General features: G+C 57.7%; 2 protein-coding genes across 3 annotated transcripts; both read right to left on the bottom strand.

Annotated features, from left to right (window-relative positions):
* Positions 1–10: 10 nt before the first annotated feature.
* On the bottom strand, positions 11–27,426 carry ZNF385C (zinc finger protein 385C). Of its 2 annotated transcripts, none has more exons than XM_044389236.3 (8): positions 27,177–27,426; positions 8,534–8,682; positions 6,578–6,688; positions 4,823–4,988; positions 2,889–3,182; positions 2,178–2,371; positions 1,800–1,910; positions 11–1,307 (listed from the first exon to the last, which is right to left on the bottom strand). In XM_044389236.3, the coding sequence occupies exons 1-8, from the start codon at positions 27,424–27,426 to the stop codon at positions 1,071–1,073; spliced, it is 1,512 nt and encodes a 503-aa protein (XP_044245171.3). In that variant the 3' UTR covers positions 11–1,070. The 2 variants fall into 2 exon arrangements, with proteins under 2 accessions (XP_044245171.3, XP_044245172.3); XM_044389237.3 differs by having other exon boundaries at positions 2,889–3,179.
* Positions 8,973–17,801, bottom strand: CUNH17orf113 (chromosome unknown C17orf113 homolog). Its single transcript, XM_026512821.4, has 3 exons — positions 17,757–17,801; positions 12,630–13,365; positions 8,973–11,594 (listed from the first exon to the last, which is right to left on the bottom strand). Exons 2-3 carry the CDS (start codon positions 13,170–13,172, stop codon positions 10,110–10,112), a joined length of 2,028 nt encoding a protein of 675 aa, XP_026368606.2. The 5' UTR covers positions 13,173–13,365; positions 17,757–17,801; the 3' UTR covers positions 8,973–10,109.

Here is a 27,426-nt window from a genome sequence, read left to right as displayed (position 1 = left end):
GAAATATCTAAAAAAAGAAAAGATACAGGTGGATACTGGCAAAGTCCCATATTGTGGGGTGAAGGAGCAGTGCCGGGGGTGGGATGGAGGTTGTGACATTGACTTTGACAGCATGAATAGGGGTCTTGAGAGTGTGTCATCCCGGATCCCAACGCACAGCTTCACAGTGAGGGGGGCTGGGTGCTGGTTGGAAGGAGGGGAAGCTGGGTTTAGTGCTAAGGAGCAGTTTGGGGTGAGGAGCTGGAGGGGAGTTGATGTTTGCTGGGTCCAGAGTCTGAGGGAGACCCAGTGCTTTCCTCCACACACACCCAGCTGGGGCTCACAAGGAATCAATGAAAGGCTGAAGAGAGAGCTTGTGTGGGGTTGATCGCCTCTGTTAAAACTGGGCCCAGCCAGAAAATCACTCTCACCTACCCCTCTTCCTAGCCCATCTTCTCAGAGCAGAGGAGCCCCAAAAGCTTTCAGCCCCAGCCCCATCTTGGCTTTGCCCCCACTTAGCACTGCTCCCTGTCTCCTCCACAGTCTTCTTCCACTCCCCCAGGGTCACCTTGTCCAGATAGCCTTGAACCCTTTCCAGCTTGAGTCCCCATCTGCCACCTCCAGTCTCCGGAGAATCCAGTGAATGGGGAGGGCCTCCCCCCGAAGACTTGTCCCCAGGCTCAAAGTTAAGATTCCTAGGGCCTCTGGCCATGGGGGTATAGGTCTCAAGTAGGGGAAATGCAAGCACCGTGGGGTTGGGGCTAGGATTTTTGCATAGATCTTTGGGATTTCTCAGTTTGCTCCCCATAGATCAGGCTGGGTAATGCAGGAGAGCCCAGCCCTAGCCTGAGGTTGGAGAAAGGAGGGTGGGGATGGAAGGTCCTTGGGCCAGGAGGGTAGTAGTGGAATCCCCAGTCCAGACTGGGTAAAGGGTAGGTGCCCTTGAAACTACCCCAGCTCTTCCTAGGTTGGGCAGGAAGCCCTCGGCTGTAAAAGGCAGTCTCCTGGGGATGGAGGAAACTGAGGCATCTTGGGAAGAGGAGGTGGGGACAGAGACTGCGGGGAAATGAGCCCTGGCCTCCCCAGTAAGCCTAGTAGGGGGCAAAGACGATGGGCCCCGTGGCAGGGCGGATGGCTCCTGCTGGGGTACGAAACAGAGCTGGGCCCAGGATGGGAGCTGGAAAGAGGGTGGTGGCTGCTGTGGGGGCAGGCCGGAGGGCCAGGGGCCCAGGCAGGGCACAGATGGCAGTGGCCGCAGCAGGGATCGGGTTGGGCAGGAAGCGGGCCGCCAGCGTCTTGGTGAGTTGCTTCTGCAAGGCCAGTTTTGACTGCAGAGAGGAGAGAGAGGAATGGACACAGTCTGACCCAGAAAACTCCCACCCCTCCCGGGGCTCCATCCTTGGGCTTTCTGCTGCAGGAAAGACGTGCCTTTTAGGGTTCCAAACCTAAATCCTCCCTTCCCACCCCCAAACACTCATTCCAAAGGGCTTTCTTCACCACCTGTCTTCCTGCCCAGAGGAAGGAGGCCATGGGGGGTGGAGGGAAAGATGGTCTCTAGGAGATGCACGCCCACCCCTTGCTCTTGACCCTGAGCTTACTATCTCAGCCCACCTCCCCGGAAATTTCTCTGGGCAGATTCCAAGATGGCCAAAAACCCCAGCCCAGCTCTCACTGGGCCCAGGCACCCTTGAAGGGGGGAGATGGGGGTGGCTTCCTTCCTGCCCCACCTCCTCCCCCTCCAGTCTCCCCAGCTTGCCCTTCTGGCCCACCCTCTCCCCCCTCCAGTCCCGGGCCCAGCCCTGTTGCCTGGAGACAGATACCTTGAGGATGCTCACAGCCAGCGCTGCATGCTTCTGCAGCTTGCTGTGCTGGCTGGAGGGCTTGGGGGGCTTCCCAGCCAGGCGGTCTCTGTGCCTCCTGCTGCTCAGGTGCTAACGGAGAAACAGACAGACTGGCAACAGGAGGGGGAAGCCCACGGACCCCCACGCTACCTATCATCCTCGACTAGCTAACCCTTCCACCCCACATTTACGGGGTGTAGCCCTGGGAAGGGGAGGTGAGACTTGGCCTTGGCCCTCCAGGAGCCCACTGTCCCTCCGGCCTTGCTCCTCTGCCTCCACTGGCTCCTTCCCGGTGCCCGACACCTGTCCCACCCCGTCAGCCCTGCTCAGCCCCAGTCCCGGCCCCACTTCTCCCACCTGCTTGAGTTGGGTCTCTGAATTGACCTGGAGCTGACACAGAGCACAGTGAAAAGGGGGGCTGGGGCCCTGTCGGCCCCCCTGGCCCCCTGCCACTCTCTTGGCCTTGTGTCCAGCTCCCCGGGGCACTGGGCGGCCCCGGCCCCTTCGGGGAGCACCTCGCTGACCTTCCACCATCCACCGGTGCTTGGCTCCTGAGGGAGGAGGGAAGATAGCCCATCAGCACCAAAGAGGGCTGCAAGGGCCATGGAGACCCCCTCCGAACGAGGTCAGTCTGGCTGCCCCGCCGAGCCTCCAGGCTGCTCGCATGTGCTCTCCCCACCAGCCACCTGAGAATTCTCTTCCCCACTTCCGCAAGGTGCTCCCAGCTTCTGTCCTTCCCCGCCAGCCGCCCCCGACCCCCAAGGTCTTCTTGTGGTGGAACCGCTTCCCTTTGATCTCATCTCCTGCCTCCCTTCTGGGTCTGACCTAAGGACAGACGGAGGAGGTGTTTCCCGCCTTCTCCCAGTGACCCTTCAGTTCTTGCTGCCCCAGACTTCTCTTCTCAATTCTCCCCCCTCAAACGTCAGCTGGAGGAGTGCCCATGCAATCACCGCTAAACACAATGCCTTTGTCACCAAGCCCTTGCGCAAAATACCCAGGAACTCCAGCCCGCAGCTGGGGAGGGCAGTCTGCCTGTCCCTCTCCTCCCCTAGACCCCAGCGCACTGACCTGTGTTGTGAGCCTGAAGCTGGGACGCAGAGTTCACTGTCACCTTGCACGTGGGGCAATAGAGGCGCCCCTTCTCGCTCTTGCCCTCCCCACTCACACCGCTTCCCACAGCAGCCGCTGCTGGTTCAGGCCCTGGCACCTCTCTCCCAGGCTCTGGGGAGCACGGTGGGCAGGAGGAAGAAGAGGAAGAGGAGGCAGCATCCAAGAGGTCTGAGTGGGCCGGCTCCCTGGGCGTGGGGTCCGGAGTCAGTGGTGGCTGGAGTTGGGGGCCAGGAGGAGGGGTCGCAGGAACTGCTGGGGAGATGGAAGACATCGCTAAGAATCATCTTGAGACCATGATTTTAAGTAGTGATATATTGGGGGTGGCATGGCAGAGTAGAAGTGTCCCTGAGGTCGGGGTGACCAGCAGTGAAATCCAGACTCCACTCTCCCACCAACTCACTGCGCAGAGTTGGGCCTCTTTGGGTCTCAGCCTCCCCATCTGAAAATACAAAGCTGGACACGGGGGTCTCAGAAAGCCCTCACAGCCGCGATACTTTAGAGTTATTAGCTAACTGTTAAGTAAGTGGAAGTCACAAAAAAGGTGCCCTGGAATGTTCCTAGAGCACTAGTCATACTAGCATACAACCGGAAACTGTCCAGGACGCCTGGGTGGCTCGGTCGGCTGAGCATCTGCCTTCAATTCAAGTCATGATCTCAGGGTCTTGGGATCGAGCCCTGCGTCCAGCTCTGTGCTTAGTGGGGGGAGTCTGCTTTTCCCTCTCCCTCTGCCTCTCCCCCCACTCATGCTCTCTCTTTCTCAAGTAAATAAGCTCTTAAAAAAAAAAAAAAAAAGATAAAACTGGAAACTAACCAAATGTCCTCAACAGGAGAGTAGATTTAAAAAAAGAGTTGTATGGTCACGCAAGGGGGCACTACACAGCTACACACAGCACTGAAGAGGCCAGGCACAAAACTTCCAAACCACGGGCAACTGATGGATGGCAAGAAAAGTCAAGATCACTCAGGTGAGGGGTACGTAGTTGAACAGTGTTGCCCCCAAATTCACATCTGCCTGAAGCCTCAGAATGTGATTTTATTTGGACCAGAGTCTTTGCAGATGTAAGTAGTTAAGATGAGATCATGGTGGACCAAGGTGGGCCCTAATCCAATGGCTGGTGTCCTTATAAGAAGACTGTGTGGAAATAAAATAGGATAAAAACAGAGAGGGAGACAGACCACAAGAGACTCTTAACTCTAGGAAACAAGCAGGGTTGCTGGAAGGGTGGGCGTGGGGGTAACTGGGTGATGGGCATGAAGGAGAGCACGTGATGTGACGAGCACTGGGGGTTATATGCAACTGATGAATCCCTAAATTCTACCCGGAAATCAGTAATACACTATATGTTAACTAATTCAAATTTAAACAAAACAAAACAAGGCCAGAGAGACAGGGAGAGTGGGATATGAAGACAGAGGGAGAGATTGGAGAGATGCAGCTACAAGCCACGGAGCACCAAGGATGGCCAGTAACCACCAGAAGCCCGATGAGAGGCATGGGACAGAGTCTCCATCTGAGACCCTGCGAAGGAACCAACCCCACTGACGCCTTGATTTCAAACTTTTCACCTCCAGAACGGCGAGAAAATAAATGTCCGCTGTTTTCAGCCACCCACTGTGTGGTCATTCACTGTGGTAGCCCTGGGAAGCTAATACAACGGAGGTAGGGACTGGGGGGAGGCACCTAGGAGGGCTTCTGGGTGCTGGTGTCATGTTTGCTGATCTCAGTATATCCAGAACGGGAAGGCTCGTTGAGGTCAACACTTGTGATGTGTGCCTTCTTCGGTATGTACGGGCTACCCCAACATAGGAAAAATAATCAACAGAAATCTCCCAACCCCTCACCAGAAACCAGATGTGAATTGGGGAGTTGGGGGGCGGGGTTCAGGACTGACCTTTGCTCTGCGGCTCTCCAGGGGATCCACTGGCTGGAGTCGGGGTTGGGGACACCAGCACCCCATCCCGGGCCAGGGTTTGTGGCCTCTGCTTGCTCTTGGCAGCTTCGACAGCCTTGAGTTTTCTGGCGTGTTTGTGGCCTTTGTAATGGGCTTCGGCTTGGTTCTGGGGAGGGGAGGGCTTGGGGTCACCATTTATTTGCTGAGTCTGCATGCCTCCTCCGTGAGCGGGCGCTGCGCAGGGGGCAGGTCAGAGGGGGCAGGGCTCTAGCCGGACAAGAGGGGAATCTTGTCATCACAGGGTGTGTGTGGCCCTGAGGTTACAGAATTCCTTCTCACACATGAGCCTCCAGGCAAGCAGCCTCTGGCTTCAAATTCTGTCTCAGCCACTTATTAGCCGTGCGTCTCTGGGCAAGTCGCCTCACCTCCCTGAGCCTCAGTTTACTGACTCGTAAACAATACTGACCTCACAGGGTTGTGAGAATTAAAAAGAACATGAAGGGCGCCTGGCTGGTTCAGTCAGTTAAGCAACTTACTCTTTGATTTTGGCTCAGGTCATGATCTCAGGGTTGTGAGATGGAGCCCCGCATTGGGCTCTGCGCTCAGCCAGGAGCCTGCTTGAGATTCTTTCTCCCTCTGCCCCTCCCCTCGCTCTCTCTCAAATAAATAAATAAAATCTTAAATAAATAAATAAATCGAACATGAATGACAAGGGCCTAGTACGTACAGCAGGTGCTCAACAAATGTTAGTTAGCACATTTATAAATGCACAAATGGAAAAAAAAGAGCAGTCCTCATAATTGGGGTATGTGCACCCCAGAACATTCATCCCTTTGTTCATTTTTTTCAGCAAATCGTTTTTGAGCATTTGCTCTTTGCCCGGCTCTCTGCCAGGGGCCCAGCATGGAGAAGCCATGGGCCCTCCCTCAGAGTGAAGTCTTTCTGTCCATCTCTTGCAAGACTCATAGAACCTGAAAACCTGGAGAGAACCCCTGAATCTAGCCTGGTAGTGTTCTCCCTCCTTCAACCAGGAGTCCCTGCTTATTGCTTCCAAGTGTAGGAAAGACAGGCCCCTGTGGCTCCTCCCTAGACCCTTTCAGCAGAGTCGATCTCCCCAAGCCCCAGAGCTGTCCAGACAGAAGGTACCTATTCCCTGGGAAGCCAGAATGAGGCTTCTCCACTATCTAAGGGTAGACTGTGGTAGAAAGTACGTGGACCTTGGGGTCAGCCAGGCCTGCGTTCAAATCCCAGCTCTGCTACTCACCAGCTGTGTGGCCTCAGGCAAGTCACTTAACCTCTCTGAGGCTGTTTCTTCGTGTGAAAAGTGGGCGTGATGATAGCGCCTCTATCCTTCTCACAAGGTCTCATGAGAACTAATTAGTACGATGGGCACGCACACACTCAACACATTAACTCTCCGGTGCTTTAAGAACTCAGCTCCAGACCAGGAACTGATAGGGACCCCTGGGACCCAGAGCAGGGAAGGGCAAACTTTTCTCTTGCAGAAGGATCCAGAACACAGGAGAGAAGCAGAAGGGAGGAAAATGGAGGCCCCAGGACCACTAGAGATGAGGCAGAGGAATTTGGAGAGAGGAGAGGGCAAGATGGGTAAAGGATCAGGAGTGCCTCTTCGGCACCCAGGGACAGAAAATAAAGACCCCAGCCCTATTCCTCCAGGAAAGACCCCAGAAGCCAGTGTCCAGCCCTCTCCCTGCCCAGCCCCCTCCCCAGCCTGTTTCCACTACTCCCTCTCACCGCTGAGTTGAACCTCAGGTGACAGATGTTACAGGAAATGAAGAGCTTCTTCTTCAGAGGGGAGGGGACCCCAAACGTGTGGCTGATGACAGCTTTCTGGATCGGGTCCATCTGTGAAGGGGGTGGGAGGGCACAATAACGCTGGGGTCGGCTCTGGCAGGGGGGCAGTACAAAATGCCGAAAACTGAAGACTATTGAGGAACGCAGGCAGCGGGGTGTAGGAAGGACTTCCCCATCCTTGTGGAGAGGAGACACACGAAAGAAAGTTTCTTCCCTGGTTGACTTTCTCTGTTTGCCCAGCCTTCAGCTTAGAGGCAAGTGGGATGGCCAGGGTGACCTCTGTGATCGTGAGAAACACAACCATGTCCCAGTGATCACCTTGGCATCTCTTGCTGGCCCTCTGGTCTCTGGTTTGATTTTTTTTTTTTTCTTCCCTCTCTTATTCACAAGAATCACAACTATTGGGACAGAGTTGGGGGCAGGGAGAAGCAGGGACGGGACAAAGAGTTTCTCTGTTGGAAATCCTCTCCCATAACCCAGCCTTGTGCTGGGCCTGTGGGCTGGGGGAGAGAAGGCTTATCTTTTCAGCTCTGCCACTGTCACAGGGCCTGAGAGGGGGAGTGAGGGCATGGCCAGGGCAGGTGGGGGGCTGGGAAGGGGCAGGTGGCAGCACGTGCAAGCCAGAAGGTTCCTTGAGTCGTAGGATTGTTTCTTTGGTATATTAATTTATGTGGGTTTTCTTTTTTCCCTCTTCCTTATTTTAACCTTTTTTTTTCCTTCTATCAAACCAAGCCTTTATGTTCCCTTTTCTCAGGGGCTTCTTGTTGGACCAAAAGCAGTTGTCTGGGCTTGTTTGTCAAGAGGAACTTTCCAGACCTTTCTGAGAGAAGAGAACAGAGGCTTTGAGAGAAAAGCACGATTTCAGAAACTTCCTAGGGAGCAGAATGAGGTTCTAACCCTCACCTAACAGCACCTGGGGCCAGGGACAGGCAGGCGACAGGAGCACGGCCTGCAGGGCCCCCAGTGATGCGGACAACAGAAGCTGTACCCACTCCCAAGGGACCGTGTGCATGGTGTGTCAGCAAGTGACAGAGGGGACCAAACAGGGGACACTCCCCAAATGGCTCAGGCTCCTTTGGACCTCGGTGCGACCCTGGAGGTTAGAAAGGAAGGGACTCCTAAGGATGACTGACACTGAATTTCCCCACCATCTTGTCAGGATGGGCTGGGGTTCCTTGAGGATTGATGTTTCAGAATTAAAGAAAGGGGGGTACTTCTTATAGTGAAGTAAAATTCATGCTCCCTGCACTTGTCATCACACACACACACACACACGCACACGTGGAAATACACGCAGAGCACATAAGCCTACAGGCAGGTGCCGCAGACCCACAGGAGTACAAACGGCACGCTTCAGAGACACACTCACAATCCCCCAAACCACACACACACACTCAGAGGTCAGACACACACCAAACACATACAGAGTCGACACAAAGACACAAAAAAATCCCTCAGAGACACAGGCACATACATTAATTACATACAGTTACCAAGTCACAAAGAGTTGTTTACAAATACCCACACACATCCACACATTGACATCCACAGTAGCACACAAAGACCCACAGAGACATAAACTAAAACAGAAGGGCACACCCCCCAATGCACTCAGACACACACAGATCATCCACGGATGTCCCGCTACAAAAATGCAAGTGTAACCTCCGGGCCACAGGCCCAGCAGTCGTTACCAGGGGAAGGGGTGACACCATCCTCATTCCTTGGCTTCCGGGAAAGCTGGACCCAGGGGTCCCTGTTTCGGGAGTGCCTAGTCACTCTTGGGGATGTTGCTGCTACTTACACCCCGCTTCCAAAAGCCAGCCCCTCTGCGCCCCCCTTCCTGCCCTCCCCCAAGCTCGGCTGCATGCCCCTCCACACCAGCCCAGCCCATACCGTGCTGAAGTTGGGGGTGAGACTGAGCGGGGTGGCGCCATTGAAGTGGACGGCGAGCAAGTGCTTGAAGTCCAGCGGGGGCTGCAGAGGCCTGGCAGGCAGGGGCAGGGAGGCCAGCAGGGGGCTGGGGGCACTGGAGGCCGGGCCTGCTGCAGGAGGAAGAAGGGCAGGGTCTGAAATGGGGAGTCACAGGGCTCGCAGCGACCTCCACGGCCAGAGAAAGAGGCTGATGGGCTTCTTGGGTGCGGAGCCAGGGCAGAAACTCCCATCTCCCTCTCCACGAAGCAGCACTGGCTAAGCCCTGGGCACTCACAGCCCATTTCTGTGCCTCTGTTCTCCACCACCGGGGGAACAGAAGCAGGGAGACCACAGTTCTCAGTTCCCAGCCCTGAAGGATGCCCCTCCCATCCCCTCCAGAGGCAGCCAGAGGGCCCCCATGAACACCAGCAGGGAATCAGGCCAAGGGAGGGGACAGAGGAGTCCTGACACACACACACACCACCATGGAGACTGCGTGATGTACTGGGTTTCCATTTATTGCAAGTTAAACCCAAACCCAGGAGTCCTGGGGAAAGGCCAGCCCCCTCCCTTCTCACTAACTGCCCCCCTTCTGATCTCCACATCATTCACAGCAGAGGCTGACAGAGAGGACAGGAAACCCATCGGAATCTGAAAGGATGTGTTCCCCCCTCTGGTGAGGCCCCAACTCCTCCCAGAAGGCAAAAAATCCCTCCAACCCCTGGGTCAGGCCTGAGACTGGTCCATAGAGTTGGCCAGTCCAGCCCTGTGGTTTTACAGTCTTTGGTCTTAAAGGTCTGAGGCAAGGGCAGGGGAGGAATTTTGGGGAGCAACCAGACTCTGAAGAAGAAAAGAACTAGAAATAAATCCAATCCCTCAGGACTTTTCTGGACCCTGTCATTGCAAAACTGTAAGTCCCTTTAGATTTTGTGTGTTAACAATACACAAGATAGGTTTATTTTACATTTATAGATGTGTATGTCTATACACACAACCATATACAGAAGAGCCTCAGGCAGCCTATGGGTAGGGGAGGTAGGCCACCACTACCTCCCTTGAACTGGTAGCTTGTGCACAGAGAGGGTGCTGTGCTGTGTGTCAAAAACAAGGAAGTCATCTGCTCTCCAGTTCTATCTGAAGAGAAGAGATGCTGCCAGGAGGGGAGTTAACAGCCAAGACCCCGCTCTCCTTTCCCTCAATCCCGGAGACCCAGTCTTCCTCTCTCCCTCCAACCAAGACGCCTCAGCTTTTCTAGGGCCCAAATCTGGGCTGGGTCCAGAGGGGGAAAGGTGAGCTACTCCTCACCAAACTCCGGCAAGGGCAGGAGCGCTATTGAGGGTGCCCCCAAACCTAACATCTCTGCCCGCTCGCCCAGGCGCCCCTTGCCGCAGCCCTTCCTCCACAGCCCACGGGGCGGGGTTAGTCCTCAGCGTGGAGCGGAGGAAGCACGAGGCAGGTGGGTGGGAGGCCACAGGTAGGCGGTCAGCTTGGGGGCAGCACGGTCAAATCCGCTTCGGGCCCTAGAGGGGCTGGCTGGGCGGAGGGAAGGCGGCCGCCCTCACGTGAGCTGCGACCCCAGGAGCCCCTCCGCCCACCCGCTCTCCAAGAACTCCACGGCCAGCGCAAAGTCAAACTCGTGCAGCGGGGGCCCATCCACGGCGATCTTCACCGCCGAGCCGCCCCGGCCCTCCCCGGCCCCGCTTTGCCCCCACCACCGCAGCTCCCGGCTGCGGCCCACCTTGTCCAGGAGGCCGGCGCCCGCGGGCAGCGCCAAAGCCAGGGCGGCAAGGGCGGCGAAGTCCGGGAAGAGCTCGTGCAGCTCCGAGCGCGCACACGCCAGCTTGGCGCACAGGGCCCGCGGGCCCAGCCGGCCCAGGCTGCACACCACGCGCTTGAAGAGCGCGAAGTCGCCCAGCGCCCGCTGGCGCACCACGGCGGGAGCAAAGGTGCGCAGCAGCACCCGCAGCGCTCCCTCGCCGTGCGCGCCCAGCTCCTCGGGGGCCTGCGGGTAGCTGCGCGGGTCGAAGATCGCTGCGAAGGCGGCCACGGCGTCCAGCGAGGGCCCGGGATAGGAGTCCCACAGGCCCTTCCGCATGGAGTCCAGGAAGGCCCCCCGCAGCCGTTCCAAGCCCCGCACGGCCGCGTCCGAGTAGCCGACCAGCTCCACGCCGCGGTAGGTGCAGCGCCCACCGCCCAGGTCGCGGCCCGAGGACGCCAACTCCTGCAGGAAGCCCTGGAGGCGCGCCCCACCCGAGCTGCGCTGCGCTTGGAGGGAGGCGGCGGCTGCCATCACCAGGGGCTGCAGCAAGGCCAAGTCCGGCTCTTCGGGCTGCAGCACAAGGGCGAGGTTCTGCACGGTGGGCAGAGTGTCCAGCAGCAGGTAGGTGAAGGCCACGAAGGTGAACTGGCGCAAGGCGAGGGCCAGTGCCCTAGCTGTAGGGGAAGCGAGGGCAGAGGCCTCCAGTGTGGGCACCAGGCAAGGCCAAGCCTCAGCCACTGCTTCCACGATAGGCAGCAAGGACGCCCAGGGCACTGGCCGTGGTCCTGCCAAGTCAATAGCTGCGAGGTCCAGGGCCGTCCGGAGCTCGGGGACCGTGTGGGAACTGGGGCCGCCATGGAGGCGGAACAGGGCATCCAGCACACTTTCATATTCACTTAGGTAGGCAGGGGGCTCGGGATCTATCCGGCCTGGGAGGCAGTGTAGCTCGGTGAGCAGTGGGCAGGCGGCCCGGAGTTGTGGGCCCACATGCCCAAGGCGGTCACTGGGGAGGCTCGAGCTGAGCCAGGCCAGCTTGGGTGCAGACACGCCGAAGGCCTGCAGGATGTCCAGGAGTTGGCCAGCAGTGGCCTCGCCCTCCTGTAGCTCCACACTGCCCAGGAAGGTGGTAGCCGGTTGGCCATCACTGGGGGACACCGAAGTGGCAAACAAGGCCAGACTGTGGGACTCAGGCCAGTCCCTGGTCTCGTCCAACACCAGCCCCACGTACGGGGATGCCTTCAGGCGCTGGCAGGCCTCTGTGTGCAAGACACTGGCAATGGCCACCTGGGACAGCCAGGGAGAGAAAGGGAGGGACAGAGTTAGGCTTGTCCTGAGCAGTGGAGGCAGCAGTACAGAAGACAGAAAGGGCACAGGCCTTGGGGGCAGACAGACAGACCAGTCCTGGCTTGGCCGCTTACTGGCTGTGTGACCTTGGGCAAATCATTTCACCTCTCTGAGCCTCAGTGTCCTCAGCTCTGAAATCAGGCTACTACCTGCCTCTCCGCTCCTTAAAAGGTTGTTGTCAACTAAATGCAACTTTTGGGGCTGTGCTTGTAAGTATAAAAATGCTTGAGGAACCATAAAGATTCTGCAGCGTTTTGTGTGTGTTTCTACAGGATTGCCCCAGTCCCTATTCCTGGGGGTCCCCTCCACTCTGCTGCTCGGGGATTAACTGATAGACATGTTCCCTCCCAGTTACATAGAGCTCCAACTGTGTGCTCTATCATCTCCTGTAGGATAAGCTCTAACTCCCCCACCCTCACGCCAGTCTCTAGGACTCACACACACCTGGTACCTAGGACCGAGCTGCAGCTTGCATGCCCCGAGGGGCCACGTGGGCAAGGGTTACACCAAAGGGAATGGAGGAGCCCTGGGTGGGGTCTTCACGCCCCGAGAGCACAGGGACCTAGCTTTTCAGAAGTCACAAATCCACATTTTTTATATGTAATCTCTCTGTTTTTTTAACTTGGAAACTAATTGAGGCTTTCCAAAAACACTGATTATCAACAAAATACATCTGTGGGCCAATCAAGGCCCAGGCTACCCAGCTTGCAACCTCTGGCTTTGGAGGTGAGGGAACACCCCTGTGCCCCCCTCCCACCTGGGGACAGGGCCCGGTCTGGCCTCTCCATGGCCGTGCCCCCAGCAGCTGGCCCAGGGCCTGGCACGCAGCACGCGTCCGTGAAAGATTCTGCTGGGTGACGGTATGAATGTAGCCCTCTGGCTGCTGCCCGGGGGCCTGGCATGGTGGCGCTGTGCCCAGACGGCTCGATGTCCTCCCTCCTCAAGCCCTCCCCCGCACCTCTGGCCGCCACCCACCTGCATGTCCCTCACCCTCCTGGGGCTGTAGCGGTCGCCGTGCTCCGTGCCCAGCAGGGCCTGGCACAGGTTGAACCTCTGCAGCTCGAGCAGGGCGGCGCAGCGGTCGTCGGGCACGTCCTCCTTGGCCATGCAGTACACCGTGGTCAGCACGGCCACTTTGGCCGGGTCCACCTCCACCTTGACGCCCCTGGAGGTGGGGGGCGTCTCCAGGTCTGGGTAGGCTCCTCCTCCCTCGGCTTGGCCCTCAAAAGTGGGCTGGCCCCGGTTGACGGCCAGAGCCTGGCGGTGGGCCCCCGAGGTCACGTGGCGCAGCAGAGCGTGGCGCTGGAAGTTGTCGGTGCCCACGGTGAAGGCGTTCTCGGCTTTGCCGTGCTTGTTCCGCACCAGGGCCTGGCGGCACTCGAGGCAGAACATCAGCTTGCGCTCGTAGTCAAAGTCCAGCCAGGGAAACTCCTCTTTCCAGTGCTCGTTGAAGTAACGCTTGCACTTCTTGTTGGAGTTGGAGGCCTCTCCGGCGGGTTTCTTCCCTGGGGGCACCATTCCTGCTCGAGGGGCAGGGCAGCCCCAACCCCCACCCAAGTGCTCTGGCCCCCAGCCTCGCCCTACACCCAGCGGCACCTCCCTTGACAAAAGAAGTTGGTGGGGAGGCCGGAGGGGAGCAGCACGCCGGGCTAATGGGGACCATCCATCTAACTTAGCTGGGAAAGTTTATTCCTGCTCGGCCGGTGGGAGACTAGAGATGAAAGAGACAAGGGAGAGGCGTCAGGGCATCCACCGTGGGTCCATGCTGCCCGCAGAGCACCCCCCAACTGACGGGTGAGTGGCACCTAACGGGGAAGGGCTACTGGAATGGGTGGGGTCAGGCAAAGGGCCACAGAGTGGCATCCAAAGTCGGGGAGGCCTGGGGGCCCCAGCCCACTCTGAGGGTCTCCCTCCATGCAGGACGAGGCCCTGATGAGCTCTGACTGTCGGAGCATGTCAGAACTCGGCTCTGGAAAGACTGGCGCCATCTGTGCAACCACATTTTATAGGCGGGGGCACTGAGTCCAGGCGACAGTGGTTCTCAGGGCTCGTGAATAATCTGTGACTGAGCCAGGATCGGACCTTGACTCCTCATTCACGGGATGGCCAGTCTCTCCAGTCCATAGTCATTTACTTCACCAGAATGAAGTTAGCCCAAAGCTGAACTCCCAGAGCCACGGGGCCCAAGAATGGCATTTGTTTTCCCTGGACCTCCCTTCCCTAAACCTATACATGGGTGCACTCACACGCACCCCGATAGTGTGGTTCTGGGAAGGAAGCCCACGAGTGGGGGCGGGCCCCAGGCTGACGGAGCTAGCTGGCCGCCTGTACCTTTGTCACTCTTCCACCATGCCAAGGACGAGGCCAGGTGAGCCGTTCAGGACCAGAGGCCACGTCCAGCCAACGGCCAAACCCAACCAACTCTACCTCTTTATTATCCCTCAACCCTGTCCCCTAGATGCCTGCTAGTAACAACAGCAGCTGTTGTCAGTGTGAACCGTGTCAGGCCTTGTGCTAGGGACCTTGCAGTGACTCCATGAGAAGACCAAGATTACTCTTGCAAGTGCTCTCTGACAGTGGTATCATCCTCATTTTGGAGAGGAGGAAACCAAGGCTGGGGGACCTTAAGTGACTTGCCCAAGGTTCCACAAGCAGTAAGTGGCTGAGGCAGAGTTAGGACCTACGTCCAGGGGCACCTGGGTGGTTCCGTCGGCTAAGCATCTGCCTTTGGCTCGGCTCATGATCTCAGGGTCTGGAGATTGAGCCCCGCATCGGGCTCCCTGCTCAGTGGGGAGCCTGCTTCTCCCTCTCCCTCTGCACCCACCCCCCACTCATGCTCAGTCTCTCTCTCAAGTAAATAAAATAAAAATAAAATAAAATAAAATAAGGTACTCTTAAGAAAACGAAAAGTCTTTCAAAAAAAAAAAAAAAAGAGTCTACGTCCACTTGGCCCCAAAGGCCACGCTGAGACTGGCCTGCACGGTCTCAGCGGGTTATGCATCCGCCTCTAACTCTGTAGCCATGCCCCCAAATCCATCTCAGCATCCAGAGAGCGGGCTCACACACGGGCCACTCCCTTGCTTCCGCCTCTTCACTGCTGCCCTAGGTGGTTGCCTGAATCTACACACCTCACCAGAGCCGGCAAGGTCCTGCCCAGCCTCCCGCTGCTCCTGGCTGCTCGGCCAGCTCCAGAGGCTCACCGTTCCCCCCCACACACACACCCAGCTGTTAACTCTGCTCCTGCCTTCAGCCTCGGTGCCCGGACTTTCCTATCCCTCCTCCCTGGCTAATTCCCATTCATTCCTGGAGAGCAGCTCTGCCTCCCCTCTGCCACCCCGATCCTCCCAATCCTACCAACTGGGGCTGAGGCCTGTGCTCTAGTCTCCCATAATTCTCTGGGTGTGGGTCCGGTGATACAATATGGTAAACACAGGGATTCTCTGCATATCTCTGCACTTGGTTCCTGGAAGGCCAAGATCACGTACGTTTGCTCATTTGGGGATCCCTAAGCCCCTGTACAGGGCTCAGCACGCAGATGCCTTTGAGCAAAATTTGTTTAAGAGAATGGAAGCACTGATTTGGGCTGTATGAAAGAACTTCCTGTTCTAAGGCTGTTGGTTAGAGGACTGGGCTCTGAGAAAGCAGGGACTGTCTCGTGCTCCTGATATGCCCAGCACCCTTCATGGGACATAGCACTTAGTGGATAGGTAAAACCAAGGGCAGATGAACAGAACTCCAGGGGCAGCCTGTTGAGTACAAGGGAAGGTGCTCCCTGTTGCCCGATGCAGTGAAACTCGTCAGTCTTCTTCCCTTAGGCTCTCAGCGGTATTTGGGACTGCTCACCCCACCCTCCTTGAAACATGCAATTCTCTTGGCTTCCAAGACCCCGCATCCCCCGGCTTTCCTTTCCCCCATCAGCACCCCTCTGCCTCTGATGTCATCTTCTCCTCCTCTTCCTAACCTAAAACTGTCCAAAAGGTCCAGAACCACATCTGCTGGTCACCCTGAAATAAACCACCCCAGCCCGAGCCACTCCTCTGGGTGCCACACCTCTCCATCCAACCACGTTCCTGGCTTGTCTAGATGGAACTGTCAGTGTGTCCCTACAAATATGCTCCTCTCCTAGTCATCCCCAGCTCAGGAAACACCCGCTCTCCGACCCAGGTGCTCTGGCCAGAAACCTTCCCCTGCAGCCCCTGCTCTCTTCCACATCCCGGACCTGGTCTACCCACAGGTGCTGTCGGTGCCACCTCCACAGTCTGCCTGTAACCTGTCTCTTCTTGCCATGCTGCCGCCACCTGCCTTGTCCAGGGCACCTGCATCTCTTACCTGGACTACGGCAGTCACTTCCTGATGGCACTCTGGGTTTCCACTCTTACCTTTCTCTGAGCCATCTGGACCGATAGCAGCTGGAGGGGGCTTTTGGAAACATACTGCTTGAAACCTCTCTGTGACTGCTTGTCCTCAGTGCCAGGATCCCTTTCGAGGTCTGCCAAATGCCCAGGCATTGCTGACCTCTCTTCTGGCTACTTGTGCCTTTCTCCCCTTCCAGCTACATCAGCCTTCCCTCAGTTCCTCCAGAGTGCCAGGCTCCCATCCCCAGGGTCTTTGCACATGTTGTACCTTCTTCCAGAAGGTCTCCACCTCCTCTCAACACTTTGCCTATTTCACGTCCCCTCTTCCAAGGAGACTTCTCTACCCCATTCCCAGGAGGTCCCTTTCTTTTCTTTAGCTACTTCCTGTTTGTTTCCTCCATTGTACTCCTCACAGTTTACAAATCAGTTTATTTTCTCAGCATTTCTATTGCTTGGCCCTCCCTCTCTCTCCTCCTCCTCCTTCTTCTCCCTCTCTCTCCAGAATGCAAGCTTCCTGAGGGCAGAAAGGTAACTAACTTGTTCACATCTGAACCCCACAGAAGGGAATGCTGCCTGGCACACAGCAGGTGTTCCACAAAACTTGGGGAGTGAATGAATAGGGAACCACCTGCTTTCAAGCAGAGAGAACAATGGAGTGGGGCCTCGGGCACCTGTTGGGTGGCTAAAACAGCTGCCTTTGACCTCCTTTCCTCCCAAGATCCCATGATTCTGTGACCCTGTCTAGCCCACCACCCAAAGGATCTTAGAATGGGGAGGGGGTGCAATTCCAAGGTGGTACTCTTTGGAAGTTTGTCACCTCCTTTCCATATACCTAGAAGCTGGTTATCCTGCCCCATTCTGCCAAGGGATAAAATTACCATGGGACCTAGGATGCTTTTGATAAAAGAACAAAAGAGTAGGAAGGGAGGATGCATGGGAAGAGGGATTCTGAAACTGCGCTGTCAGAGACGGTAGCTAGTAACCACATGTGGCTGCTTATGATTCATCAGAATTAGAAAAACATTTTAGAATTCCCCAGTCTCACTAGCCACATATCAAGTTCTTGATAGCCACATGTGGCTACTGGCTATTGTATGAAATGGCCCAGACAGAGACCATTTACTTCATCCCAGAAAGTTCTATCGGACAGCGCTGCTCTGAAACAACCCAGCCAAAGCCACTGACATTCCTCTACCTCAACCTGGGGGAACCAGGCTGGATGGGGTGGGGTGTAAATAAAATGTGACTATGGGACCAAGGCTGACCAGGGCGGCACACCTGTCAGACCCAGGTCCCTCACACCTTTCCACCCTGGCCACCTGCATGTGAACCGCCACAACTTGTGGGGCCCCTGGGGTGCCTGTGTCTTGGTCTGAGGTCCCCACTCCACCCTGGCAGGTCAGCCTCAAGCACAGCGCTTATGTCGTCCCAGGATGGCGGACCCCAGCCGCCTCCCCAGGGCCCTTTGGGCCCCTTCCTCTGGGGAGCCCCTAGGGGGATCCCCGCTCCAGAGCGGAGGACGGGCGAGGTGGGGGCTCCCTGCTCGCCCCGGACCAGAACACGGAGGGCTGGGGAACTTCCTCTGGGGGGCGCGTGGTGGGGGAGCCCTCGAAGGTCCCCGAGGCCCCCGCCTCCCCAGCGCTGCTGCTCCGCCCTCAGGGCCCCGCCCGCCCCCCCACCCCCGCCGGAAGCTCCGGGAGGGGGCGCCCCACCCGGCCCGGGCATCGCGCCCGCCGCACACACTCACGGAGACTCGGGAGCCACCATCTTGCGTGGTGGACGCTCTGGCCGCGGTCTCCTTGGGCTCCACTGAGCGACAGCAGCCACTAGCGGTAACCGGGGCGAAGAGGCGCCAGCAGCCGGCGAGGGCCGGGGCGGTGGGCAGGGAGGCGGCCCCCGGGGCTCACCTGCCCGGCCATCCCCCCCTGCGCGCGCGCTCTGCGGGCAGCGGGGGCGACGGAGCTGAGGCCGCCGGAGCGGTGTCCCGCCAGCGGGAGGGGCACGGTCGTTCAGGCATCGCGGGCACCCGCCAGTTCCTAGAGGAGCTCCCAGGTGAGAGCTCCCAGGTGAGAGCCAAACAGGCAGAGCGCTAGCGAGGCGCCGGCAACGTGCTTCGGGATCACAGAGCAGCAGGGCGAACGCCGAAGGTCTGCGGGAGCGTCTATCAGGTTTTGCTGCGCGATAAGTGAGGTTTTACCAGGGGAAGAGCATCCCGGGCAGTGGGGCTGGCCCAGCAACCACGGGGAACTTGAAAGCCCAGTGCGGGTTCAGGAAGGTCAAGGCAGAATGGAGGTGGGGGGGGGGCGGTGCCTGCTGCTGGAACGCTCTGCAGTGAGTGCTGGGGAGTTTGACCTTCTGGCCTGCTGAGGAACCTCAGGAGAGGGGTTCCCTGTGTGGGTTCCCAGCGGAGCGGAGGAGAAGGTGGACGGGTGTGGAGTTGTAGCTGACCATCCTTCCCAGACCTGGAGTCCAGGGGCCTGCAGTAGAGCTCCAGGGACACTGAACTCTGAGGCCTCGGGCTAGACACTTACCTATGAGCCTCAGTTTCCTCCATCTGTGAAGTGGGAATTACAGCTGGGTGAGGAGGAAAGGGCAGGGCAGGGATGGGTCTGAGGAACAAATGAGCTAGGTGTGGAGGCCATTTGAAGAGGGGGTGCCGGGGCACTTGGTGATGTAGTCTCCCCTTCCCGTCAACATAGTCACCCAGAAGTGCCTTCCAGCCCCCCTCCCCAATTGGGTACACTTTGCTCCCACACAAGGCCTAGGGCCCACGTTGATTTGAGGTCAGGACCTCTTCAATGGCTTCTGGGAACTCCCCCAGCACCTTTCACACAGCACTGCTCTATGCCACCCACCGTCTGCTGCTGACATTCACCGTGAACCCTGGTCCCCCGGCTGCTGGGATGATGCATCAGTCATGGCGCACGCACACACGCATGACCGCCTGGCTATGGGTACACTCAAATGAAGGGACACACCGCAGACCCAAAACCTGCTCCAGGAGGGTACCCCACAGCCCAGCACCCATGCCAGGGTCAGGTATGTGGGTGTGGGGGGTCTTCTGTGATGGCATTTTGCAGCTGAACACCCTGGCTGAGTCCCTCCCTTTTCAACCCTGGCCAGGGTCCACAGCCGGGACCCACGGCTCATTGGACGGCTGCCTCCGGGGGGGGGGGGTGTTGCTCTGGTCACACACAAGCGAGACTGAGCGGCAGAAAAGAGGCCACCGTCCGGGGTCCAACGGAAGCTGGGGCAGGGGCGCAGAGCAGGCGTATGAATTAACATCACTCTGGCTGCCACCCAGGGGAAAGGATCTGGGCAAACCACATCCTGCTGTTTTGCCGTCACTCGGAAAGCTACACGGACGAGCACAGGGACACACACCCTCGAGCCATAGGTGCCCACAGACGGCAGCAGGCGCAAAGGCCAAGGCACACACTTACACACATCTCCCCTTGATGAGCCCGTCTAGGCTCACTGGTGTGTGCAGAGACAGAGGTGGTGCCCACCGCAGAGATGGACAGACGCCCATGCCGGCGAGGGGCAAAGGCCGGCCCAGGGGCCACGCACAAGCATGCACGTACACAATGTGCATACACACAGGTAGGATCAACAAAGACACACTCAGATCATATACGCCCAGAGGGACAGACACGCGGGGACTCCCAGACCACTGGTAGGCGTATACAGATAATAGGAAACTGCAGACAGGCAGCGGCCCAGGCCGTCACAAAGAGATGCACAGACGCCGAGATCCGTACACGGACACGGTCGCCCAGAGACAGGTGCGTGCACACACCCTCCCTTACCAAATGAAACGCACAGATAGACACACAAACTCCTGTAGCCAGAGCCAGAGTCTCTCTCTCGTCCCACCACAAGTCACAGGGGCAGATGGGAGGGTCCCCCCCGAGGCACACGCCCCACATCGCAAATAGTAAAGCTGCTCTCCTAATCACAGAGGAAACCAAAACTCTGAAGAAAATAGGAGTCTAGGAGGAAGAGAGAGCCAAAGGGAGGGAATGGGGGTGGATCCAAGATCTGCTTGCTCACTTCCTGGTCGGCTTAGGGTTCCCACCATGGCTAGAGGGTGCCCCCCACACTCTCCAGAGCCCCCCTCACCAAGCTGCAGGAAGACCCCCAAGACCAGTCACAAGAACTCTGCCCCAGCCCTTGCCCTTGTGGAAGGGGTTCCCCAAAATACCTCTTAAAAGGTAATGGCTGTCTCCCTCAAAGAGTGCCAGGTAACCCTGGTGGAGAGGTGGGCCAGGAGACCATGGATAAAGGTGGGGGGCATTGGGGTGGACCCCAGTGCAGTGGCTGGGCCTCAGAGAGGAGCCACCCAGATTTCTGCCTGTCTCCCTCTGTCCACTTCTCTCTCTCTCTCTCTCCCTCTCTGCTGAAGTAATGATTCCCCCTTCAGCAGTCCCCCTGCCCTCCCCCACAACCCTCCTTGGAGGCTCCTGGCAGCCCCTTAGACGCAGTTGAAGGTATGATTTGATACAAGGAACCTCTGGCACAGGCTCTTCAAACGTGCATCACCCCACGGTGTAGCCCACCTCCCTCCTGCAGGGCGCACCTCCAGTTTCCTGACCAGTCCTCCTCACCACCCCCACCCCTACCTTTGTTCCCAGCCACTGTGGGGGCTCCCCTGCCCAGCCCTGGACCTGGGAAAAGGCACCAAGAGTCAAATGGCTACCAGAATCCCTCCACAGACAACTTTTGGGGGCCAACAATAGCAGGAAAAGGATAGGGCGGGGAGAGGAGCCACCCACCCTGGTCTGAGCCCCCCTCCCCACGCTCTGGCATCCCCCTCACTCACCCAAGAGCATTCTCTGCCTTTGGAGGCACCGCTGAGCGCTGTCTGAGGAGCAAATGAAACCAGCCAGAGAGTGACAGAGGGAAGGGGTGGGGATGTGAGGGGCAGGAGGGGAGGGCGGAGGGAGGGACTCCTGCTCCTGCTGGAAAGCAGCGGTTGCAGGGCCCTTTCTCCCCTTGCCTGGAAGGAGCTGCCTGTTCCCTAGTTTCTCCCATCCCAACCAGGGTGGAAAGCACAGAGCACTTCCTGCCCCAAGGGTGGAGGATGGGGCAACTGTGGGGACTAGGGACAAGGGGCTGCCTCCATCCCCCCCTCCCGAGAGTCCCTGTCCAGTGCCTCTTGTACTTAAGTGCAGAGTTGACCTTGCCTATAGAGACCTCCAGAAAGGAGGTGCTGCCAGCCCCTTCTCAGCCTGCCAGAAAGTTCTTGCTGAACTTGGAAGCCCTGCCTCTGGGTTTGCTGCTGCAGGAGCCCCCATTCTCCTGTCCAGACTTCTTCATCCTCTGGCCCACCATCCCCTTACATTTACCTCCCTTTGCTGAGGGGGAAACTGAGGCCCAGAGAGGTATGACCAGTTCACCCCAGAGCACTGGCCATGGTGGTGGGGGAAGGCAGCCCCAGGCAGCTTGCCCCTCTTAGTCCAGTACCTGGCCCATTGGACCTACTACCTGGACAATGCCAGGTGGGGTGGGGGGTGGTCATCTGTTCAACTAGAACTTCTGACACTGCTCCCCTGCTCCAGACCCTTCCCTACCCCCCAGGCCCAGCTCTCCTCCATTTGCTCCTTCCTCCCCCTCCTCTTCCTGACTACTGGCCAGCTCTCAACTCACCTGAGCACCTGGTGACTGGGAGGGGGTGGAATGGGGGAGAGGAGGCAGCCAACCCACAGCAGGATCCAGTCTGGCATTCCAAGCCCAGGCCCAGAGCTAGCCCCCCACCCCCTCAGCATCCTGTCTCCACCAGACAATAACCTGTAATCTCTGGAGCAGCCAGTACAGCCGGCAAAGGGTCTGGGGAGGGCTTGGCAGCAGCAGCTCCTGAAAACAGGTTTGTTAGGAAGAGGCTCTAGGGGGAAGGAGTTGCTCGTTTGGGGAGAGGAAGGAAACTCAAGCCCAGGGCTAATTAACCCACCCAGACACAGACGGAATCTTTGTCTTCTTAAGGGCAGGGATCTGAGCTAAGCCCCCTAATTCTCCACCCAGACAACCTTGCATTTCCTGGTGGTCCCTGGTAGGGGGGAGTGTCTGATGGTCAGGTTCACATCTGGGGGAGGGGGAGGTGATGGCTGTCCAGGGAGAGCGAGGGGCACCTGCTACTTAAGGAGAACAGCAGCAGGAGGCGCTGGTTAGACTGCCAGAAGAACTTACCGGTGGCCTTGAGGGAGCCCAGTATCTCCAAAACATGCACCCAAAGGCCTCGGGACGGATTGGGGGGCACTGAGGAAGAATCAGCAGCCCAGGGAGATATGGAAGCGATGGGGGGACAGGCTGGAGGGTTTCCAGGGCTTCCTGATGGGACTGAAATTAATCCATCTGCGGGGAGTGGGGGGGTGAGGATCTCATCAAACCGGTGACTCAGGCGTGACCTGAGCTCAAGGTCTTTGATCTCTGGGGCTCAGAATGCAGCAAGAGGCTTGTGCAGTCAAAGACTCAGAGAGGAGATGGAGGGTCTGATTAGAACAGGAGCTAGGGGAGGTCTGAGGGTGCAGGACTGCAGGACGGGCGACAGCCTCCACCCACAACTCTGGTCCCCGGCCTCCCCTAAAGACACAGCATCTTTGCCCTGAAATCCATTATCATCCGAGTTCATCTCTGTTCTCCTGTCCCCCTTAGTGTCTACTCTGCACTCCCCACCCAAGGCCCCCCTGGCCCGTTCAGAACTTAAGTCATTTCCAAAATCCCCTTCTCTCTGCTCTGGTGTCATGTTGCATTGCTGATGGTGGATGGGGTGGGGGGATGAACTGTATGGCTGGGTCAGTCCTGCCAAGAGAAGGGAGAAGGGAGGGATTGGCTTTGGGAGGCTCCCCTCCCCTCCCCAGCCAGGTGAGGCTAAGTGGGAGACGGCTGGCATCTCCCCATTTTTCAGTGGAGGATACCAAGGCACGAGGCAGAGGAGAGGCCGTGGGTTCTGAGCACTGTGAAATCATCTCCCCATTCCTGAAACATCCAGGTCCACTCTCTCTTCATGGGGGCTGCTCTCCTCAGCAGCAACGGGGCTAAGGCGGGTGAATCAGACACGCTGGGATCTGAATCCAGCTTTGTGACTTTGGGGGTGTTGCTTAAACTCTCTGAGCTGCAACAGCCCAATGCAAAGGGAGAACTGAGTGCCGCGTGTGGCTGGGTGAGGGGGGAATGCCCTGCTACAAGAGCTACAGTTCAGGTCCCAAGTAGATGCTTCCATGTTCCCCGCGCCTTGTGCAGGCCCAGCACGTGCAGTGGGGGCCGGGGCTCAGAGGGTTGAGCCGGCAAACCTTTCTGTAGGTGTTCAAGAACCACCTAAAATTCAGGTGTGCGTGTGCGTCTGTGTGTGTGTGTGTGTGTGTGGTCGACGGGGTCACTGAGTCCAGCCTTATTGGGGCAGAGGTGCCCACACACCCCACCTTGTGGGAGGAAGGGCAAGGGGGGCAGGGAACGACGGCTCAAGACACATTCCTACAGAATGAAAGGGCCTACTGTGTAGGAGACAGGGCGGACGATGGGCAGGGGAGACTGGGGAAGTATCTGCAGGGAGGGAATTAGGGAAGTCTGGGGTACCTGCCATTTCCCCATCCTGTGACCCCTCCCAAGTGTTCCAGGCTCACTTAGGTGTGGCTGAGTAAGGAGTGGGCGAGGAGGCTCAGAGAGGGAAGAGTCCCCGCCTCCCCCTCTCACCGATGGCCTCAGGGACAGGAGCAGGAGAGGGTCCCCGCCTCACTGCCTGTGACGGCCTGTCACGGTGCAAGCCGCCAGCCCCACAGACCCCTAATCAAAGTGACAGCTCCAAGAGGCCTCCCGGAGCAGCCGTCCCACCCCCACACCTTCGGCACCCTCCCAGCAAACTAGCGGTCCTCCTAGCTGCCACAGGCCTGGCACCTCCCGTGTCCAGCAACACAGGCTTGTGTTAAAGCCTCCCTGTACTTTGCCTCAAGCCTCTTGAAGGATTACGTGGGACTCTTTCGTTTAGAGGCCAAGGCTGCCCCCAGTCAGCCGCACCCTAAGGGCTCTCTGCTCTGGCCCAGTCCCCACCAAGGCTGGGAGAGGCCTTCGGCATGGCTGAGGGCCCCTCACCCCCATCCTCACCCCGGGGCAGTTGCTAGCATCCTCTTGCTGGGGCTGCCTCTCCCACCCCCAGCTCTCAGACAGATCCATGGGAGTGGTGGGGTGGCCAGGAGTAGGCTCAGAAATAATGAGGCCAATGGAGAACAGGTTTGTACCTGGGGCCCCCATGCTGTTCCCTCCCGCAGCAGGGCAGTTAGAAAGGTCTGGCCCCATGGCTGCCTCCCCCTCTGGACTGTGTGTACCCGAGGGCAGGCGCTGAGCACCGCTCCGTGCAGAATCCTGGCACGGGCCAGCCCAGACAGATGACTGGAGGGACAGTGACTCACTTCCCATTTCATAATCTAGAAAAGAGGAACAGGCATCATGTCTCCTCAGGTCCCCACAAACCTACCCAGGACTCCGGGGACGAGGACTGTGGGAAGAGGGAAGCCTGGCGAAGAGGTTCCCATCCCCTTGGGCAGCCTGTCTCTGGTCACAGCTGGTGCTATACCCTTTTGTCCTCGCAGGCCACCTGCTCTCTCCAGGGGGGCGTGGCGGGCAGGAAGGGAGAGAGGGAGGCTTGTACCCCAGGGACAAATAAATAAATAAAATCTTAAAAAAAAAAATCCAAGAAAGTCAGGTCTTGTAGAAATACAGATTACAGTGGTGGTGAAGAGGCCACGCTGGGGGGCAGCCAGGCCAGACTGGCCTTCCCCACCCACTACTGCCCCCCAGCCCTGCTTCCCTGTCGGTGTCCCCCTTCTGATGACGGAACCGCCCCGCACAGCATCACCTCAGCTGGAGTCTCATCCCTCCGTCACCAAGTCCAGTTGCTTCTGCTACAGAAAAGACCCCAGAACCCGTTCCTCCTTCTTCTCATGAACCCCCAAGTCTTACCCTTCCCCCTTGCCGGAGACATCTAAAAACTCGAACGACTCCTGCTCAGAGCCCTTCAGTGACACCCATCACCTTTGGGACAGAGGCTAAATACCCAGCCTGCTGGGAGGCCCTCCCAGGGGTTCTGCTCGCCCTCTGCCACGCCCACTGCACACCCAGCGTGGCCACCGCTCCTGCTCCCTGAACGCCATGGGCCTCGGACCTTACAGCATTCACTCCAGCTGTTTCTCTGCCCAGGATTCCCTTTCTGTCTCCAAGATCCAACGTTGACGTCACTTCTCTGAAGTTTTCCCTGACTTCTGTCACTTCCCTCCTGCCTCTGACTTCTCCAAGCACCGTCTACCCACCTCTTCGGAACCTGTTATTATCTTGGACACCCTTGTAGGCATGTGTCTTCAGACAGCTCTTTCTGGACAGGCAGGCATGCCACCTTTGAAAAATATGAATTTCTCGACAAATACTGTATGTTCTCAGTTCTATGCAGAATCTAAAAATGTCAGTCTCAGGGCACCTGGGTGGCTCAGTCGGTGAAGCGTCTGCCTTCGGCTCAGGTCATGATCCCCAGGGTCCTGGGATCGAGCCCTGCATCAGGGCTCCCTGCTCAGCGGGGAGCCTGCTTCTCCTTCTCCCCGCTCATGTTCTCTTTTGCTATCTCCTCTCTCTCTCAAATAAATAAATAAAATCTTAAAAAAAAAAAAATCCAAGAAAGTCAGGTCTTGTAGAAATACAGATTACAGTGGTGGTCAAAGGGTACAAACTCCCAGCTATAAGATAAATAAGATCTGGGGCTCGAATGCACAGCGTGGTGCCCATAATTAACAATGCTGAATTACACACTTACATTGACAGAAGATGTTACATGTTATGGACACACACACAATCATAATTATGTGAGGGGACGGAAGTGTTAACTAACCTTAAACCGACATACATGTCAATAGTATCTCAATAAAGCTGGAGAAAAGTAAAAGTACGGATCCTCCAAACAGCAGCTTGCAGAGTTGGTTTCTATAAATAGCTAATGAATGAATGACTTTTGAACACAGACACACACACACACACACACACACACACACACACACACTCACACTCCAGAAATACCCATACAGTCAGATACACTCTTACTCAGAGTCATACCCTTAGGGCAGTGACCTCTGCCTGCAATGTCCCTTCTTCCCACGCCCCTGTTGCAAAGCTCAGTGTGTCCCCCCTCCTCCAGGAGGCCTTTCCTGGTGTCCCCAGGTACAATCACGACCCTTCTCCCTTTGTACCCACACGTGGCACCCACAGCACTCATCTGCTCTTTTTGTGTCTGTCTCAGACCAAAAGACAGACTCCATCTTGGAGCAGGACAGTGAGGAGTACGACGGGGATTTGTCTCCAGGCCCCAGCACAGTGAAGGAAACAGAGTGGGCAACCCGTGAGAATTCACCAGAAGAACAGGCGCCCTTGTTACGGAGTTCAGAGAGTAGCCCTCTGGCAAAGCTACCAACCTGGGCTGCAAAGTAGGTTTCCAGTGGCCACTCCCAGGAACCAGGTGGAAGTTCTGGCCCTTCCCACCTCCCCACACTGGGCCTGGTTCTGAACCAGCTTCCCCTGCCCGCCTGGCAGCCTGCCTCTCCTCCTTTTCCCCATGGCCCCTATGTACCTGTCAGCTGGAATCACCCTCATGAATGCATTCACCCATTTCCCCCAGAAATCTGTCTTGTAGCCAGCGGCCCCTTCAGCGCTCACAGCCAAACCTCTGCAAAGTCTTCCCAGCCAGGGAGAGGCAGAAATCCTGGCCAGGAGTCCAGCCAACATAGGAAGAGGGGCTTCCCCTGTCTGTCCCTCAGCCGGAGTGTGGTGCACCTTGCTGAGCCCAGCCTGCAGAGGCTAGAGCAGGAGCCCAGGCTACCCCTTGTCAGAAAGGCTAGCCCTGCCGGGGGGGCTCCAGACTGGGGAAATGTTGCTTAGGGGTCCTGGTCCCAAGAGACCCCGCAGGGAGAGCTCCCACGCCCCCAAAAAGATCTCAAGAGAAGTCCTCAGCCCTAAAGACCCTCAGATCCTGAGAGACCCCATGGAGGCTTATCCAGACGTATCAGGGGGACTTCTGACCCTGAGGTCCCATTGAGGGCACCCCAAGACCCAACACCCCCCAGGGAGAGGCCACAGACCCAGAGCCTTTCACGGGGCCCAGACGGAGCCTGCAGGAGCATCGCCCCTCCGCACTGACCTGGCCCGGTGGGGGTCTTCCCCAGGCTGAGCTGCCGCAGCCGCCGCTGGTGGGCGCGCCCCCCACAGTGCACCTGGGCCTGGGCTGCCGAGTTCAGCTGGATGTTGCAGACATCACAGAGCGTGTAGGACGTCCGTTTTCTCTCCCTCTTGGGCTTAGGCAGTTCTGGGGGCCGAGGGGGGCACTCCGTAGCTCCAGATATGGGGGGCTCCTTCTCACCTGGGGGAGAGGGGCTCAGTGGCCGCTTCAT

The sequence above is a fragment of the Ursus arctos genome, unplaced genomic scaffold (assembly GCF_023065955.2).
Source record: "Ursus arctos isolate Adak ecotype North America unplaced genomic scaffold, UrsArc2.0 scaffold_24, whole genome shotgun sequence".
Lineage (NCBI taxonomy): Eukaryota > Metazoa > Chordata > Mammalia > Carnivora > Ursidae > Ursus > Ursus arctos.
Note: the sequence above shows the minus strand (reverse complement) of the source record. Positions and strands in the feature narration are given on the sequence as shown.